The sequence below is a fragment of the Sus scrofa genome, chromosome 5 (assembly GCF_054392235.1).
Source record: "Sus scrofa isolate SSC_HxYL_T2T_F1_AM1 chromosome 5, Sscrofa_HxYL_maternal_Yorkshire_Landrace_v2.0, whole genome shotgun sequence".
In the NCBI taxonomy this organism is placed as follows: Eukaryota; Metazoa; Chordata; class Mammalia; order Artiodactyla; family Suidae; genus Sus; species Sus scrofa.
Window position 1 is genome coordinate 20,120,677 of NC_139387.1, and position 18,214 is coordinate 20,138,890.

At 51.6% G+C, this 18,214-nt stretch overlaps 1 protein-coding gene across 1 annotated transcript; it reads right to left on the reverse strand.

Annotated features, from left to right (window-relative positions):
- Positions 1–376: 376 nt before the first annotated feature.
- KRT84 (keratin 84) lies at positions 377–11,124 on the reverse strand. Its single transcript, XM_003355397.5, has 10 exons — positions 10,853–11,124; positions 8,454–9,271; positions 7,045–7,253; positions 6,380–6,440; positions 5,821–5,916; positions 4,581–4,745; positions 4,336–4,461; positions 3,612–3,832; positions 2,819–2,850; positions 377–1,474 (listed from the first exon to the last, which is right to left on the reverse strand). The coding sequence occupies exons 2-10, from the start codon at positions 9,150–9,152 to the stop codon at positions 1,155–1,157; spliced, it is 1,929 nt and encodes a 642-aa protein (XP_003355445.4). The 5' UTR covers positions 9,153–9,271; positions 10,853–11,124; the 3' UTR covers positions 377–1,154.
- Positions 11,125–18,214: the final 7,090 nt, after the last annotated feature.

An 18,214-nucleotide genomic window follows, 5' to 3' on the forward strand; every position in this document is an offset into this window, starting at 1 on the left:
TATGTTGGACAGGATCAAGAAAGTGGACAGAAAGACTAGGAGGCCCCTGCAGTGATCCCAGAGGAAATGGAGGAGGCGTGGGCCCTGGGGAGCTGGTGGAAGTGTTGGCCTAGGGGTTGGAGGGCAATGCGTTGCGAGAAGCAGGTGGCTTGGCACTTGTTTTCAGAGCTATTGCTGTGTCTCCTCTTCCTCGCTGAGCTCTGAGCCCCTCCAGGGACAGGCCTGAGCCCTCTTTCCTTGGGTACCTCCTCTGTCCCAGACACCACCTCTGCCCTCTGCAAGTCCCTGGCGGGGGGTGGGGGGTGGGCTAGTGGCGTCTAGGCGACCATGTCCCCCATCTTCAGCATGATCGAGAAAGAGAGGCCAGAGTCCTAGTGATGTCAGCATGGCAAGTTTATTGAAATCCCATCAACACAAAGAGCAGTACGAAGAGGGACCCGCCCCAGCCCAGGCCTCCCTGGAGCTTACAGACACAAACCCTCCTGCAGGGGAAAGGGCTGGGCCTCCCTCACACCTCCAGCAGGGGTGTGGGGGTGTGGTAGGGCCCACCTCTCCATCAGCACCCACCCACCGCATGGACTCACAGGCCAGGGTTAAACCACCAACCCAGGAAGAGAGGCAGCCAGCACATGTGCCACTCGGAGAAGACCCATCTCTGGGGATTCAGGGATCCCTGGGGCCAGCAAAGACGGGGGATCCTTCTGGGTCAGGAAGAGAGGGAAAGAACCTTCTCCTGCCAGGGAAAGAAAGGAACGGGAGGGAGGCAGAGGACAATGGGCCGAAGACATCGGCTGTGTGGAAAGTCCACCCTCCACTCTCCATGTTCATCCAAAGCTGGGATGCGGTGGTGCCAGACGCGTTCATTTCGGCGATGCAGTGTTCCTTTCTCCCCCAACGCTCTGATTTTTGAAATTGTATTGAATCTGCTTTTCTTGAGGCTGTGGGACTGGGTGGCGAGCAGTAACCCAAAGGAAGGAAACTGGGAATCGGGGAGAAGTCAGACCGCAGGACACCGGCCAGGCAGAGCAGCCCTTGGCTTCTTGGCAGGAAGAGTAGGGAAGAGCGGCCTCGGGCCAGAGTCGGGGCACGCGGGGGACAGAAGCGGGAGGTACGGAGACGGTTCCTCTGGGGCGGCGGCTGGCTGCACTCGGCTCTCAGTACTTGGTCCGGTGGGAGGTGGTGGTGGACACGAAGCGGACGCTGGCACCGCGGCTGCTGCGGCCGCCGCTGCAGCTGCTGAAGCCGCCCTCGGTGGGCAGCGGGCAGGGGACGCTGGGGGCGCAGGCCTCGCCCACCAGCACGGAGCCCCCTCCGCAGCCCGCGCTCACCCGGGACCCGCCCACGCTGGAGCTGCAGAAGCCGCTGGTCCGGATGCTGCTGCCGCCGGAGAAAGCGACGCCGCCGCGGGAGAGGCCGGAGCTGGTGACCAGGGCATCAGGCCCGCACACCACGCCGCCCCGGGAGCTGCTTACGGCTGCGGGAGGGAAAAACCATCATCAGAGAGGCTGTCTCATCGACTGGGGGGAGGCAGGCGGGGTGGGCCGGTGGCTTCAGGGGGCGTGACCTGGGTCCAAGTGGTTCCTACTCTCTACACAGTCAATACCCATTTCTCTCTTCCCTTGTCCGGGGACTCAAAGACTGGGACTCCCCTAAAGTCAAACATTCAGACTAAAGGTGGGAGAATTCAGCCTATTCCCCAGGTTATTGGCGTAGAGCTGGCAGCCGACTGTCAGTTATATGGGGCCGAATTAGGGTTGGGTTATGTGGGCAAGAAGTGAGCTGGATTATGCAGCAGCTGGAGCACAGCCTCCATCAAACCAGGGGCTTCTCTTCCAATTCTATCATGCCCCTTAGTGGTCCCCACATTGCCCCTCACCCCCGGAGCCCCTTGTCAGTTCCTCCTGATACACTGATGGCTCTGCTCTGCAGCCCCCCCCCCCCGCCCCCGGTTTCCTTGCCCCTCCATGACCCAGCACCTAGTCCGACTCAACCTTGCTTAGACCAGCCCTCCATCGGTGGAGAGCCCTCCCTTTCTCCTGTCTCCACTTACCAGAGTCCTTCCTGCCCTCTGTGACCCAGCCAGCTTAGCACTCAGCTCCCCACCACAGCTGTGTATATTTGCACTTTTGGATCAGAAATCTGGATTTGAATTCTGGCTGTGCCACTAACTAGCTTTGTGACTCCTGGCAAGTCATGCATTTTCTCTGATCGAGTAAAAGGAGGATGCCCTTGTCTAGTCCTTGCCTGTTCCCCTCCCCCCTCCTCCCGGGGCTTTGAGGGTTAGGTTGACAGTGGATAGGATTCCTCTCTAGAAGAAGCTAATTCTGAGAGCAGGGGCTGGGGCTTGCCTTCACTGCGTCTCTACCCTGCAGAGCTCAGGACAGACTCTGCATGCTATGGGCTCAACTGATACTTTGGCGGTAGCGGCGGTAGCAGCAAGGGGACTTGCGTTCAGCCTTGTCCCATCCCCTGCCATCTGGAAGGGAGGGAACTCCCTGGCACAGGCCTTTCTATTCTTTCCCTGGTCTTTGCCCTCGAAGGACAAGGCCACTCAAAGCAAAACAGCTGACTCTCTTCCAGAACCCTCACGCCCACCAGGCCCTGCCAACCTTTGTGATTGCTTAGCTCTGGGGAGGCAGGCTCAGACTTCAGCTAAGGGGATGCTCACTGTCCAGGGGCCAGAGGGTCCCTGCTGCCCTGGCTGCCATGACCAGTGCAGCCATGGGCTTCTGAACCCCTGTGTGGGCTTGAGTTTATAGGAAAGTTGAAGGGCCCTAGGAGAGAAATGTGTGAAGAGGAAAAGACTGAAGGTTCTTACATATGTCTACTGGTCCAACACCTTCACAGATCCTGGAGAGAAAAAGAAGCAAGTCAGTTGACAAGCAGTGTTGCTGAAAACCTGTGTACTATCAGAGGGTCTCCTTGGCTTAGGGGACCCATGGACCAGTGATTCTCTTCCTTAGCTACACGAGCATCTGGGAAGTTTTGAAAAACTACATGTTCCTAGACCCTGCCCTCAAACTATTGAATCAAAATATTTGACGAATGTCTTCTTTTACTATTTTATTTTATTTTATTTTATTTTATTTTATTTTATTTTATTCCTTTTGTCTTTTTAGGGCCACACCCTTGGCATTATGGAAATTCTCAGGCTAGGGGTCAAAGTGGAGTGGCAACTGCCGGCCTACGTCACAGCCACAGCAACATGGGATCAGAGTCACATCTGTGACCTACACCACAGCTCACAACAACACTGAATCCTTTAACCCCCTGAGCAAGGCCAGGGATCGAACTCGCATCCTCATGGATACTCGTTGTGTTCGTAACTGCTGAGCCACGACGAGAACTCCCTTCTTTTACTTCAATTTATTTTTAACACGCTAACCAGTCAAGTAGAACTCCCTGAGATTCTGGTTCAGGCTGTCTACAAACTTGCACTTAGAGGCATGTTAGAGCCATCTTCTAATCCCCTGCTATGGGCAACTGACTAGGGTTTTCGGAAAAGGTACTGCTACCTCTAGAGAGTGCCCATGTCAGCAACTCCTCACCTGGTCCCCATCTCCGCTCAGTCTTTCTAAATGCTGGACGTCTGCAGCCCTGAGAGCACTTACCGGATCTCCTCGCCTTCTAGCAGGCGCCTGTAGGTGGCGATCTCGATGTCCAGGGCCAACTTGACATTCATCAGCTCCTGGTACTCACGCAGCTGGCGCGCCATGTCCTGCTTGGCCTGCTGAAGGGCGCCCTCTAGATCTGCCAGCTTGCTCTTGGCATCATTGAGGGCCGCCTCGCCCTGCTGCTCCGCCTGGGCCACCGCGGCTTCCAGCTTGGCCCGCTGCAGGGAAGGCAGTTGGCAGGTGGGCTTTGGCACCACCAAAGGGGATCCCCAGGTGGGGCTAGAAACACTGCCCCCCTGTGGGTGGGGTCACTGCTTGGTGCCAAGCCAGAGATGGAACCCATGTAGACTGCTTTCCTCATCCTGTAGTTTGAGGTCGCCAGGAGGTGGAATATTCTTTTCTTCAGTTTCCATCCTCACTGATTTTTGCACTTACTGATTTCTGCTGCTCTAGGATGCAGGGGATCCAGCGTATAAAGCCATTCTTTCTGCCTCACCTGCCCCTGTCAGTCAGCCCCAGGTCTTTCTTTCTGTATGGGAGACTCTCTTTCCCTTCCACGTTTTCCTCCTCCAGGAAGTCTTCCTGGACTAATTCCTCCATTTGTCTTTCTGGGTCCTGGTAGGCTCCCCCACGTCACACGACTCAGGCTCCCCAGAGCTTCAGGCCCTGCCTCCCCAGAGCTTGGGACCCTCTGGGCCTTTCTGTCTTTTCCTTTGCCCACCTGAGCCTTGGCGTGCTCGATCTCTGCATTCAGCCTCTGGATCAGGCGGTTCAGCTCATTGATCTCATCACGAGTGCTGCGCAGGTTGTCACAGTGTTGGCCAGCTGTCACCCGCATCTCCTCATACTGGGGGTGGGGGTGGAGGGAGAAGGGTTCGAAGGTTGGGTCAAGTCCACAGCCCACTGTCATCCATGAGTCTTACCCCAGGGCTGCCCACACCCCTTCCCCGGCACCTTCCTGCCCACCTTGGTCTGGTACCAGGACTCAGCATCAGCCCGACTGCGCCTGGCAATCTCTTCATACTGAGCCTTGATGTCGGCGATGATCCCGTCAACATTCAGGTCCCGGCTGTTGTCCATCTTCACGATGACGGATGTCTCTGAGATGTGTGACTGCAGCAACTGGATTTCCTGTGTTGGGGGATCAGCGAGACAAATGGGCTCAGAGTCCCATCATTGGCTGAGGCTGTACCAACAGGGTCCCCAGGGAAGTGAAGTCAGGAGAGAGAGCATCGTTTGTTCGTTCAGGGCAAAGCAATAGAGCAGATCATCCAAGCCAAAGGCAAAGAAAAAGATGTGGCCCAGACCCTTTCCATTGGACTTTAAACCCTTCTTATACACTCAGAGACATCCCTTTTAATACCCTAATTTGCTTAGGGGACTGTTAAAACCATGAGGGCCTAGGGGGTTGGTGGAGGGGAGAGAGAGCCCTACGAAAGGATAAATTTTCCTTTGGATAACCCACACAGTGGCTGCACCACTCACAGATCATTGAGAACCAACAATATTTTAGAATATGGTAGTCTAGGCATTCCTATATCCCAAGTCCTTAATAGAACTGGGGGTGGGGGGTGGGGAGGGCTGGGAACTGGCCTGCAGGGTGAGGGTCCCAGAGGGAGCTTACTTCAGCCTTTCAGCTCAGAGCCAGACATTCAGATCTGATTGGCTCTAACGCAGACCAAACCGTCCTTAGAAAGAAGCAAAAGCTAGCTAGTTCATTTGACAAATCAGGTAACCATTTTTCTTCCATCTCCTAGCAAATCAGTTTCTCAGATTCTTCTCATTGGTAGACAGGAAGAGACCTTCCTAGAACCCAGTCTTTACTTATTTATTTATTTTTGGCCACACCTGTAGCATGTGGGCCAGGGATTGAACCCGTGCCATAGCAGCGACCCAAGCTGTGGCAGTGACAATGCAGGATCCTTAACCCTTAACAAGAGAACTCCAGACTCCAATCTTTAGATTGGCCAATAAGGAATTGGCTCATAGATCCAAGGAGCTTATTCATAGACCTAAGTCAGGGTACGAAGAAGCCTGCTCTCCTTACCTTCTCCCTTTGTAGATCAATATGTAGAGGGTATAGATTTGATGTGAGGAAAGATGTATGATACCAAATGTTAGAAAATACACTAGTCCAGCAAAGCCCCCAGGGAGTCCACGCCATGTACGGATCTCCTTGGATGGCTCAGAAGGAGTGAACCCTTACCGCCATGTATAGGGTTTTCAGGAAGTCAATTTCCTGAGTCAGGCTATCCACGTTGGCCTCCATATCAGACTTATTTAAGAAAGCTGAATCCACATCCTGCATCAAAGAGAGAAGGATAAAATGCTCATGACTTGTGCACTGTTTAAGCTCTTCACCTAGAGGAGATGGGTAGGAAGATCAGGGATCCGCACAGGGCCAGGCCAGGTGGGATGGCTGGGAAGGTCCTTGGGTGGAAATCCAGCTTAATAACTCTTCTCCTTCTCCTTCACACAACCTGAACCCGCCAGGGATATTGGACATTTCCTGATGCTTATTTAGAGGCAAGAAATCTGGATCATCCAAGCCTCTTAAAAAGTCATCTTTTCAGACCTCTGCTTTCATGAGGACCTAATCCTAAGTAATTAGGGGCCAAGTCAGAACTTTGAAGGGAACCTGTTGTGGCCTTAGGGTGTCCGCTGTGTGTGAGTAGTCACAGGGCTGCCTGGGCAGCATCCTGGGGTCTTGAGAACATTTTCCTGGCTGGGGGAGAAGTTTGCCTGGGCCTATGTCTCTCTCTTACCTTCTTCAGAGCCACGAACTCATTCTCAGCATTGGCCCGGAGCACCACCTCCTCTTCATACCTGGATGATAAGGAATAAGAGAGTAAATTCTCACTCTGAACTGAGAGCCAGTTATTCCCCAGTCATGACCTCTTGCGACCTCTGTGCTCCATCAAGCCTGGCTCCCTGTTGCCACCTGCATGTTCTCATCCACTGTGTCCCATCTTTACAGCCTTTTATGAGTCAGTGGCCCTCAAGTTTCTCTAAATCACTTTTACTTTCTCAAAGTGGATGTGGGGTTTGAAAATCTGAACTTTTTCTGTGCTCCTTTGCTGGAAAATCCTTAGGGTCTTTGCACCTGACCTCAGAGGAAGTGGGACCCAACTATGGCTGGACCTGGGCACTGTTCTCAAAACCAGGGGCTCCTTTTTCTGGGGTCGATTCACTCATTTCCACAGGGGGGATTAGGGACAAATCATAATCAATTCCAGTTCTCCTTTTCCCTCAGGACCCACAGAAGGAATCCTTCTCCCATACATATCAGAGCCCCACCCCTGTCTTCAGGCTGGGGATTGAAACCAGCATTCAACCCTAATCCTTTCAGTGGCTCTCATCTGAGTTTGGCCCCTGCTTTGGGGACCAGCCCATGCCCATCCTTGGTCAGTGCTGTGCAGAAGCCACTCACTTCTTCTTGAAACCCTCAAGGACATCCTGCATGTTGTTCCTCTCAGCTTCTAACCGGGCTCGATCGCTGCTCACTACATCCAGCTGGTGCCGCAGGTTGGTGATGTAGTTCTCAAAGAGGGGCTCCAGGTTGCTCCTGGTACCTTTCTGCTCTTGGAGGAAGCTCCACTTGGTCTCTAGAAGTTTATTCTGCTGCTCCAGGAAGCGCACCTAAATCCACAGGGGCAAAGACATGGCAATGGAAGCACTCCATAGAGTCACCTCCGTGTCGGCTAGTTGCTCAAATGGCCAGAGGTGACTTAACACGTGGTGACATTGTTCCTTCCTCTGTTGACTTGCATTCCTCCTCTAACTCAGTAGGACCCAGCAGAGCAGGGCTATGACCCCTCCTCGTGCTCAGCCAGGCTTAGCTACAGACAGAAGCTTTTGAACCCAAGCTCTTCAGTACCGTTTTCCCCGCAACCTTCTGAGGAAGGTGAGGGATGGTTGACTGGGAAGTTGGAGATTGAGTCTGCCTGAGCTGAGGTTTGCCTATATCTGAAAATGGATGTCAACCATCCCTGGCAGGGAATGAGGAGCAGAGTAAAGTACATTTGAGGTGGGATGTGCATTAAGTGAAAATTTCACATCATTGGTCACACCCATCACCCCAGATACCCTATCCACTGAGGCTGATAGAGCTGGAGGAGAATGTAGAGAACATTTGCTCCAAGCCCTCATTTCAGAAGTGAGGAAACTGAAGCTCACAGGGTTGAGTTCCTAGACCCAGACACAATCAGAGCATCCATCTCCGTGGAGACATGGCATCCGGGATGTCAGTTCCACCTCTATATTCCTCACATCAACCTGAAGATCACTGACCACCAGTGGTTGTTCCAAGCTCTTTCCCTCCATCTAATTGACTCTGCTGAATCTGGATACCCCACATGGGAGAGGGGTATGAATCCTTTGTTTTATACGAAAACGACTCAACTCCATTCTCCATTTCCTTAAGCTGGAATGGCTACCCAGCCTCAGGAACTATGAAAACTTCTAAGAGAGCATGAGGAGCTCAAAGGATAAAACCTCTTAAATCTGGACCAGCCAATACCTGGTGAAAGATATTTCTAAGTGACTAGGTGGAAGGCCTTAGTTTGTCCAGATGTCTTTAGATTTAGCTGGATGGTCCTCCCTCCTCCAGAAGACACTGCCACTGTTTTAGTCTATTCCTCCACGCAGTGCTTTCTCAAACTCATCCTTGCTTTGCCACAGAACAACCCAGAAATCATACTGCCATGTCTTTAGTTGATGTCTGAAGGATCTGAGGTCAAGGTCTATGCCCCAGGCATGGACCAGGTCTTAAGGGAAAGAACACCCCAATGCATTTAGCTCTCACCATCCCAGACCCAGAGGCTGGGCTGTCCCACGTACCTTGTCGATAAAGGAAGCAAATTTGTTGTTGAGGGTCTTGATTTGCTCTTTCTCATCCCTCTTCACCCTCTGGGCATTGGGGTCAATCTCCAGGTTGAGGGGGGTCAACAGGCTCTGGTTAACAGTCACTGCTGTGATAGATGGGGCTGCTGGCACTCCAATTCCTCCAACTCGGTAGCCAAAGCCAGGGCCACCGAAACCATAGCCAAGGCCACTGCCAGCTCCAAATCCCAGACCAACACAACTGCCAGACCCAAACCCCAGACCAGCGCCGCTCCCATCACCATAGCCAAAGGCCATCCCACTGCCAACACCAAAGCCAACTCCACAGCGGATGGGACGAGGGCCCACGGCTGCTATCCGGGGTGAGCATGATCCAAAGCTGATGACACTCCGACTGCCAAAGCCACCAAGACCCCGGAAGCTGGGCCCACTCCTGCAGGAGACAGAGCTGGTCCGGAAGCGGTTCAGGTTCTGGTGGGTCATTGCTGAGCAAGAGCTGAAGTTGCCCACACGGCGACCAGAGCTAACTCTGTAGGAGCGGCAAGACATGATGGCTTCCTGCTTGAGAGCAAAGCGGAGCTGCAGAGTGGGGTAAGCTGAAGCTGGGAGTCCCTCTGAGGCTAGTCGATCCCTCTTGCCCCTTTTATGTGTGTGGGGATCTGAGGGTTGGCCCCATAAAAAGGAAGAAAAAGCCATTTGGAAGCATTTATGAGCTTGGGTAGTTAGCAGAAACTCTTCATGCCTGTAACCTACTTCACAATGAGCTAATCTCAGACACACCTATTCTCCTCAGGATCAGGGCCATAACATCCAACCTATAAACATTAAAAACATATAAATGCATAAACATTATGGTCCTATTTTTCCTGCAAGTCCTCAGTAATTGCCATTATGGGGACATTAATTTGCTTTGGTCATTAATCCAATAGACTTTCCACTTTAAGTGTGGCTAACCACCAGAAAGTTAGGATGGCAACAGCTCCAGCGAGAGGCTTGTAAGGGAGGCATCTATATAGATTCAATCCCCTACATAGATGAGGGGTGTGCGGAAGGGAGGCAGGGTCTGCATAGCTCCAAGTAAGAAATGATGAGCCTATAGCTTATTGCATCCCTGTAGATGGATTAAACAATCCAGAAGCCATTTGCCGTGTTTTATCTATCCTCTATGATCTGGTTTCACTTTTTGCATAAGAACTGAATAGTTAGTAAAGCTCATTTGGGTTAGTGTAGATACATGTCTGATTTGAGACACTCCAAGTAGATTCATTCATTCACTCAATCATTAATTCATTCAACAATTACCAGGTGCCCACTCTATTCCAGGTAATGTACTTGGTGCCAAATGGACAGAGATAAAAAAGATGGTCTCTATCTTCACGGTGGCAGAGGGAGATTAATCTTGAGGACTTCCACCAGTCAATACTTTTGTGGCATAATTTGAGGCTGGAACATGCAATGATGTGGCCTTATATCTGTGTGGAAAGCTAACCACACGATTTTGAGCTCCCCCCTCCCCCAAATACACATTAAGGCTGATCTACAATCCTGTCTGTACAGGTTCCTTGCCTTCTTGATGAATCTTTGGTTAGGATGGAGAGACACAAACCAATAAGCAGCTGGGTGGAAAATGAAAAGTTCTAAGCCACTGTGTATTGATATCATTGTTATCAATATTCCAGATATTTCAGGACCCAGAGACAGGTGTTTGCCTTTTGTAGTCTAGAGAATGACATGATGTATCCTGTTTGTCTGTGCCTGGGGAAAACGTGTGTTTGGATGCTTACTTGGGATTCTACTTGGAAGGATATGTGCTTTTGACTGGAGCTATCCAGCTCGGGTCTTCACTATTCTCTTCCGCTCCAATCTCTATACCTCTTTCTTTTCCTTGTCTTACTGCATTAGCTAAGATTTTCAGTTTGGTGTCGAAAAGGGAGCATCTTTGCCTTAGTCCTGATTTTTAGTGAGAAAGCTTCAAGTTTCTCGGCAATAAGTGTGATGTTAGTTGTAGTTTTGTTTTTTTTTAAATCAAGTTGAGGAAGTTTTCCTCTGCCCTAGTTTTACTACTATTTTCCATAAATTCAGCTATCAGGTGTATTTCCAAAGAGAGAAGAAGCAGAAACATAGTTATAAGAGAACGCTTCTTGGGAGTTCATGTCGTGGCTCAGTGGAAATGAATCTTAGTATCCATGAGGATGCAGGTTCCATCCTGGCCTTGCTCAGTGGGTTAAGGATCCTGAGTTGCTGTGAGCTGCAGTGTAGGGTGCAGATTCAGCTCCAATCTGGTGTTGCTGTGGCTGGGGTGTAGGCTGGCAGCTGTAGCTCTGATTCGGCCCCTAGCCTGGGAACCTTCATATGCAGTGGGTGTGGCCCTAAAAAAAAAGAAAAAAAAAGAATACCTCTCATGAAGATTGCGCAGAGGCTTCCATGTTGCTAAATTCAGTGCTCTGTTCTCAGCCTTCAGTTAACTTAGCAGGATTTGACATAGTTGCTCATTCCCTTCCCTCAAAACGATTTCTTCTTTTAGTTTCTAGACACCACGTTCACCTGATTTTCTTTCCGTATTATCGACTGCTTCTTTTCAGTCTTCTCAGCAGGCTTCTCCTCATATCTCCAGCCTCTACACACCATAGTGTTCTTGGGCTCAGCCTTTGTATCTGCTCATGTCTTTATCTACACTTGTTCCCTTGGTGACATCATAGAGCCTCATGACTTTAAATGCCATCTATCCACTGATGACTGCCGAGGTGTATCTCTACCCTGGACATACATTCTGGGCCCACATATATATTTCGGTCAACATCTCTATCTGGATATCAATGAGGCACCTCAACTTTCATCTGTCCAAAACCGTTCTCCGGATCGATTGTTCCTATGAAATACATTCCACTTGCCAGATTCACTATCCCTGCCATAGTTCAGGCCAAAAATCTGGGAGTCATCTTTTATTCCTCAGCTTTTTCCATATCCCACATTGAATCCATCAAAATATATCTGGACTTCTACTGCTTCTCACCACCCCGCTGCTACCATGTTGGCCCAAGCCCATCACTCCTCACAGGGTCTCTTGAAGTGTTCTCCCAGCTAGTCACTCTGCTTCCTCCATTGCCCCTTCTGTCTTTTCTTGACACCACAGTCAGAGCGGTCCTTTAAAAAACATGGCAGGTTGTGCCATTTCTAAGTGAACTCCTTCCAGTGGTTTCTCATCCCACTCAGAGTAAATGCCACACAGGATTCTACACAGTCTGCCCTCCCTTTTCATGAACCTCATGTCCTTCTGTCCAGCCTACTGCTTACCCTGCTCCAGCCACCTTGGCCTCCTGTGTGTCCATCAAACAGGTAGGAAAACTGCTCACTTTCCCATTTGCTTTTATTTTTTTTTCCCTGTTGGGAGCTCTTTTCCCTCAAATAGCTACATGGCTGAGTCCCTCACCTCTTCCAGTTCTTTGCTCATAGGTCACCTTCTATTTAAAGCCCTCCCACCGCCTTCTTAGCACTTCTTACCATCCCAGATCCCCTCCTACATGGATTTACTTATTTATTGTCGGCTTTCCCATATAATATAAGCTCCGGGCACTGCTGTCTATTTTTTTTTTTTTTTTGGCTATACCCGTGGTATATAGAAGTTCCCAGGCCAGGGATTGAACCTGTGCCACTGCAGAGGCAACACCAGGCCCTTAACCCACTGTGCCACAATGGGAACTCTTGCTGTACTTTTTTTTTTTTTTTCTCCTCTGTGTCCCCTGCTTGGGTGAGTGGGGCACATGGTAAGCATGTTACATAGTTTTGTGGAATGAATGAAGACCCTGCAAAGATTAAAAGCAGGAGGAAAGGGGGAAAGAAGCAGGGGGCCAAAAAGAAGAGGAATTTGGGCATTTGGCTTCATAGGTATTTCAGGAAGAGGAGACTCCAGTTTCCAACATGGACAAGAATGTCCCTGAAGGTGATGATGGTGCAGAAACTCAAGAGCTCAGTGGGGCCCCACCCAGTTTGCCCTGCAGCTCCAGCCTCTTGGGGTGTGAGTCTGGCTGCTTGGAGGAAAGGGCGTCCCCCTCCCCTGAGGTCAGGCAAGTGGGTCCAGGAGACTAGGAAGGGGACTGAGGACACCTGTGGAGGGGAAAAGGTGAGGGGAGCAGGAGAGATGGCATGGAGGACACCGCAAGTATGCTGGGCTGGGGACAGAAGACTTGACCCAGCCCTTGGAGTCAGATGGACCTGGGTTCAATCCCAGTGTTTTGTTTTGTTGTTTTGTTGTTCTGTTTTTGCTTTTTAGGGCCACAACCATGGCATATGGAAGTTCCCAGGCTAGGGGTCGAATCAGAGCAGCAACTGCCAATCTACACCACAGCCACAGCCACATGGGATCCGAGCCACACTCATGACCTACACTACAGCTCACAGCAATGCCGGATCCTTAAGCCACTGAGCGACACCAGGGACTGAACCGCATCCTCATGGATACTAGTCGGATTCGTAACTGCTGAGCCACAACAGAAACTCCTCAATCCCAGTTTTGTCACCAGTCCACAGTGTGACCTTGGCTAGTGGTGCCGCAAGGGTTCGGCAGTGGCTGTCTTTGGGGGAAGGCAATAAGGGGTGCTTGTCTGTAGAGAACGTAAAAACAATGATACATCCAACTAAAAGTCTGTCGCCTTTTATTATCACTGTGCAAATGCGTGCTCTCCATGGTATACCAGTGACCCAAGGAAATTGTTTAACCTCTCCAAGCCTCAGTTTCCTCATCTGTAAAGTGGAATTATAACAACTGCGCAGGATGTCAGGGTTACACATGAAAGTGTCTGGAGTGGATGCTGTGTGGTGCCTGGCATGGTTATTGTCCTTTATGTCTTTCCTTTGCTCTCCTTCCTCCCTCCATCCATCTTTTCTTCCCTCTGCCCCTTCCCGTCTCTTTTTTGCCCAAATCCCCTTTTCACTTCTAAGCTGTCATCTCTGTTCCCATCCAGCATCCCACCTCCCTCCCGCTCTGGTGGCTGTGGCCTCATTTCCCCACCAGCCATTTCTGGGGCTGCCCCGCGTCTCAGGCTGGGCTGGGTGGGGTGGGGGTAATTGAGCCCAGTCAAGCATAACCCCTGTCCTGGGATGAGCTGTCGCCATCAGCCGTTTATAGTTCTGAGGCATTATTTCGCCAGACGATGCATAACACAAACTCAGCCGTTTGTCAGGGGGTGGCAGGTGGGGAGATGGGAGGAGCTGCCCTGGAAACTCTGAGCTGGGGCTTTTGCTGCTCTGACAGTTTCTTCTTCCTGTTGGGAGTCAGGCTGGATGTAATCCTGAGATCTGCTGGCTGAGCCCAGCCTCGGCTCCTCACTGAGCTAATGTAGACCATTGCTGGCTCATGGAGATGCTATCGGCATGGGGGGTGGGCGAGGACTGCTGAGGTTGGGGAAGGTGGGGAGGAAGGGTTGGGAGGGGAGGGGGCTGTCCTGGTTGGCTGAGCAGAGCCTGGGAACCCTGGGCATGCTGCGACTATGCGTGAGTGTGTGTGCACGCGCACGTGTGTGTGTGTGTGTGTGTGTGTGTCTGTCTGTCTGTCTGTCTATCTGTGTCTGTGTATGTGTGAGCGTGTGGGAGGGAAGGAGGCGGACAGGGAAATCCCAGGTGATGAAAAGCCTCTGCAAAAAGCCGCCTTCTTCAGAGTGTTTCCGTTTGGCCAGGGGACAAGTTTGGGCTGGAGAGAGGCACTGGGAGGTGTTCAAGCTGAGACCTGCCCTGGTGACAAGAGAAGCTCAGGAGTCCCGCAGCAGCAGGAAGGAGATGATGGGGAGAGGCTGAAGCCTTCCAACCCTGTCAGACTAATGATGCTTGGACAGAATCTGGACACCTCCCAGGACAGACAAACCACCCCCTGCTTGGGCGCATCCCACCCTTTCAGGCAGAATGATTTTTTTCAGGTTCAGCCCAAATGCCTCACCTGCCTACACAGTTATCACCCGTCAGGGTGAAATGATGCTGCTTGTAGGCGTGCAGGTCACTTTGCTTCAACAAACCTTGCTGATGTGAGCCCGGCATCTAGGTTAGGTGTTGGGACCTTCTATCGGACTTGGTAACCCTAAATTCTCCTCCTCTGCTCACAGTTCCATTTCTTTCTTTCTTTTTTTTCTTCTTTTTTTATGGCCACACCCAAGGCATATGGAAATTCCCTGGTGGGGGATTGCATCCAAGTCGTAGTTGCAACCTATGCCACAGCTTCCACAACCCTGGATATTTTAACCTACTGTGCAGGGCTAGGGATCAAACCCACAGCTCCACAGTGACTGGAGCCACTGCAGTCGGATTCTTCTTCTTCTTCTTCTTCTTCTTTTTTTTTTTTTTTTGTCTTTTATCTTTTTAGGGCCACACCTGTGGCATATGGAGGTTCCCAGGCTAGGGGTTAAATTGGAGTTTTACCTGCCAGCCACAGCCACAGCCACAGCAATGTGGAATCTGAGTCGTGTCTGTGACCTGCACCACAGCTCATGGCAATGCTGGGTCCTTAACCCACTGAGTGAGGCCAGGGATTGAACCTGCGCCCTCATAGATGCTAGTCAGATTCATTTCCACTGAGCCACAACAGGAACTCCTGCAGTTGGATTCTTAACCCACTGCACCACAGCGGGAACTCCCACAGTTCCATCTCTGCTGCCATGTCCCTCAGTCCCAAGTCGAGAGTGGCATTAGTGGGTCCTCTTGGGGCCGCTGATGGGACTGGGACTAAGAAAGGGTCCTGGGGAGCCTGGGGGAGAAGCAGAGGGCACCTGAGGGAGGGGGCAGTGGGGTGAGGAAGGGCCTCCTGGTGAGAAGAGGGACCAGGAAATGGTAGATATTCTGGGGAGACAGATGCAGAAACAGGGGGCTCCCTTCTGGGTCCTCCCCCACTCCCCAGGCCTCCTTGGGCCGTACTCCATCTGTCCTCAAGGGGGCGCTCTGGAAAGGGCTGGTATCTGGATTCTGGAGGCCCTGTGGATGCAGGGAGGCCTCACGCAGACGGTTCTCCCTTCCTCCCCAGGGCAGGGCTGGGGCCTGAGCCTCCCTGTAATGCCAGCACCCAGTGCAGGGCGGGTCCCTGGAGAAGCTCAGGAGATGCTTCCCTGCGTGAGTGATGAACAGCCAGGCCACCACCAGGAGGCACTTTCGTCCTGCCTGCCTGGAGTCCCCGTCTCCCTGGGGAGACAGGGAGGTTGGGGGCAGGGCTGCACAGCATTCAGGGGGATCCCCTGGTGGAGGCCCTGGAGGGGCGCCCCAGGGCCTCTAGTTCACGTCCAGGTCTGAGCTGGGGTGCCTCACTATTGGACTGTGTCTGCCTTGTGGGTGGTTCCAGACATGCCTCCCTCCCCCAGGCGCAGCGGGAGGTGGGGGGCAGGAGGGGGCTGGACCACTGTGGAATAGGAATTCCCAAATCGATGGTGGGCAAGCCCACCTTGCATGAGGATGGGGGAGTCTTTCCCCCCTCTCCTCCTTTGCTCCCCTGAGGTGTTCCTGGGCCTGGGGTGGGTTGTCATCTATGGGTAGAGGGTGGGCGGGCTCTTGGAATCTGGGCTTTTGCTGACTCCTGGCCAGAGTGTCTCTGTAGTTTCCAGAGCTTTAGTTTTAATCAGCGAGGAGCTTGGGTGGCTCTAGGCCTAGGTCCAGAGTGACAGGGCTTCAAGTGGGAACCAAGGCTGTGAGGTCCCCACTGTTCCGTCCCCTCCTTCCCTGGGTGTGGATGTGTGTCCCTTACATGGCCGGCCTCACCCGCCTGACTCTGCGCACTCAGGCTCACAGTTGCTGATCCCTAGCCTGTAGCCCCCTCTGTGTTTCCTTGCTTCCTCTCAGTCCTGCTGGCCTTCGGGCTCCAGCTTGCCTGCCCCTACTCTGGGGACTCTCCCAAGGCCTGTGACTAGGGTAGGACCCTTAGTCATGTCCTCCTTCACAACAAACCTTCATCTATAATTTCTTTTTATCTTTTCTTTTCTTTTCTTTTTTTTTGTCTTTTTTTGCCTTTTCTAGGGCCACTCCTGCAGCATATAGAGGTTCCCAGGCTGGGGGTCTAATTAGAACTGTAGCTGCCAGCCTACGCCACAGGCACAGCAATGCGGGATCTGAGCCACGTCTGTGACCTACACCACAGCTCACGGCAACGCCGGATCCTTAACCCACTGAGCAAGGCCAGGGATCGAACCCGCAACCTCATAGTTCCTAGTCGAGTTTGTTAACCCCTGTGCCATGATGGGAACTCCGCATCTATAGTTTCTTGTTCCAGGTCTGCATCACCGGCCAGGCTGCAAGCCCCAAAGGCATGCCCTGGGCCCAAGGCCCCATTTTTTAGAAACAGCTTTATTAAGATGTAACTCCCATATCATATAATTCACTCACTTGAATTGTGCAATTTAGTGATTTTAGTATATTCTTAGATATGTACAACCATCAGCAAAATTGATTTTAAAAATTCTTATCACCTCATAAAGAAACTTTTAGCTGTCCCCCGCCCCCCTGCCGTCTTCTCCTTCCTGCAGCCCTAGGCAAACACGGATCTACTTTCTGTCTCTGTGGATTTTCCTAATCTGGAATTTCATACGAATGGAATCACAGAATATGTGGTCCCTCTGTCTGGATTCTCCATATTTTTCTTTCTAGGCCTGCACTTGTGGCATATGGAAGTTCCCATAGGGGTTGAAATGGAGCTGCAGCTGCCGGCCCACACCAGCCACAGCAATGCTGGATTCGAGCCACATCTGTGACCTATGCAGCAGCTTGCCACAGCACTGGATCCTTAACCCACTGAGGGAGGCCAGGGATCAAACCCACATCCTCATGGACATTACATCGGGTTCTTAGCCTCCTGAACCACAATGGGAACTCCTGTCTGGCTTCTTTTATCTACCGTATGTTTTCAAAGTTCATTCACATTGTAACCTGTATTGGGACTTCACTCCTTTTTATGGGTGAATAATATTTCATTGTGTGGAAAAACCAAAATTTGATTATCCATCCATCCATTGATGGACATTTGGGTTATTTCCATTTCTTGGCGACTGTGAACTGTGCTGCAATGAAACTTCACGTACAAGTTTTTGCATGAATGTATGTTTTTCTTTCTCTTGCGTATAAACCTATGAGTGGAATGGCTGGGCCACCTGGTAACTCTGTCTACCATTTTGAGGAAAAGCAAGATTGTCTTGCAAAGTGGCTGCACCAGGTTACTGTCCCCACCATGGGCTCGAGATCCTGTGTCTGCTGTCCCTCCTGGTAGATCTGCCCTGACTGGGGCTGCCTTGTTTACCACTGTGGCACCAGCCCCTGGGTGGCCTGACCCATAGCAGGTGTTTGATGAATATATTGAGTGAGCAAGAACACGAGCAGATGGGCCCTTTGGACTCTGTTGCCTGCAGATCTGTAATCCTTGTCCGTTCAGACCCTGACCTTGCAATCTTCTCTGGGAACCTCCCTCTGACCCCTTGCTGGGCATTATCATGAGTTGCTTTTTCTTGTCGCTCCCATCTTCCCTGGCTTTCATTACTATGACTCCTCTGTGGGGCAGAGTCCCTCCAGGGTTCACAGGATGCATAGTCATTTCTGTATAACCAGCTTCTAATGCAGGGCTTGGCACAGGAGCCATACCCTGAGTGGGTATGGCTTTGCCCCAATGCTTAGGGGACAGGAACCACAGGGGGTAGTTTGTGGTGGTGGGAGGGTCGTTATAGGGGATCAGTGAGGCAGCAAGGGAAGGTATCAGGACCCCACAGAGGGTGGAACCAATGCCACCAAGTCTCATCTCTAGGTCC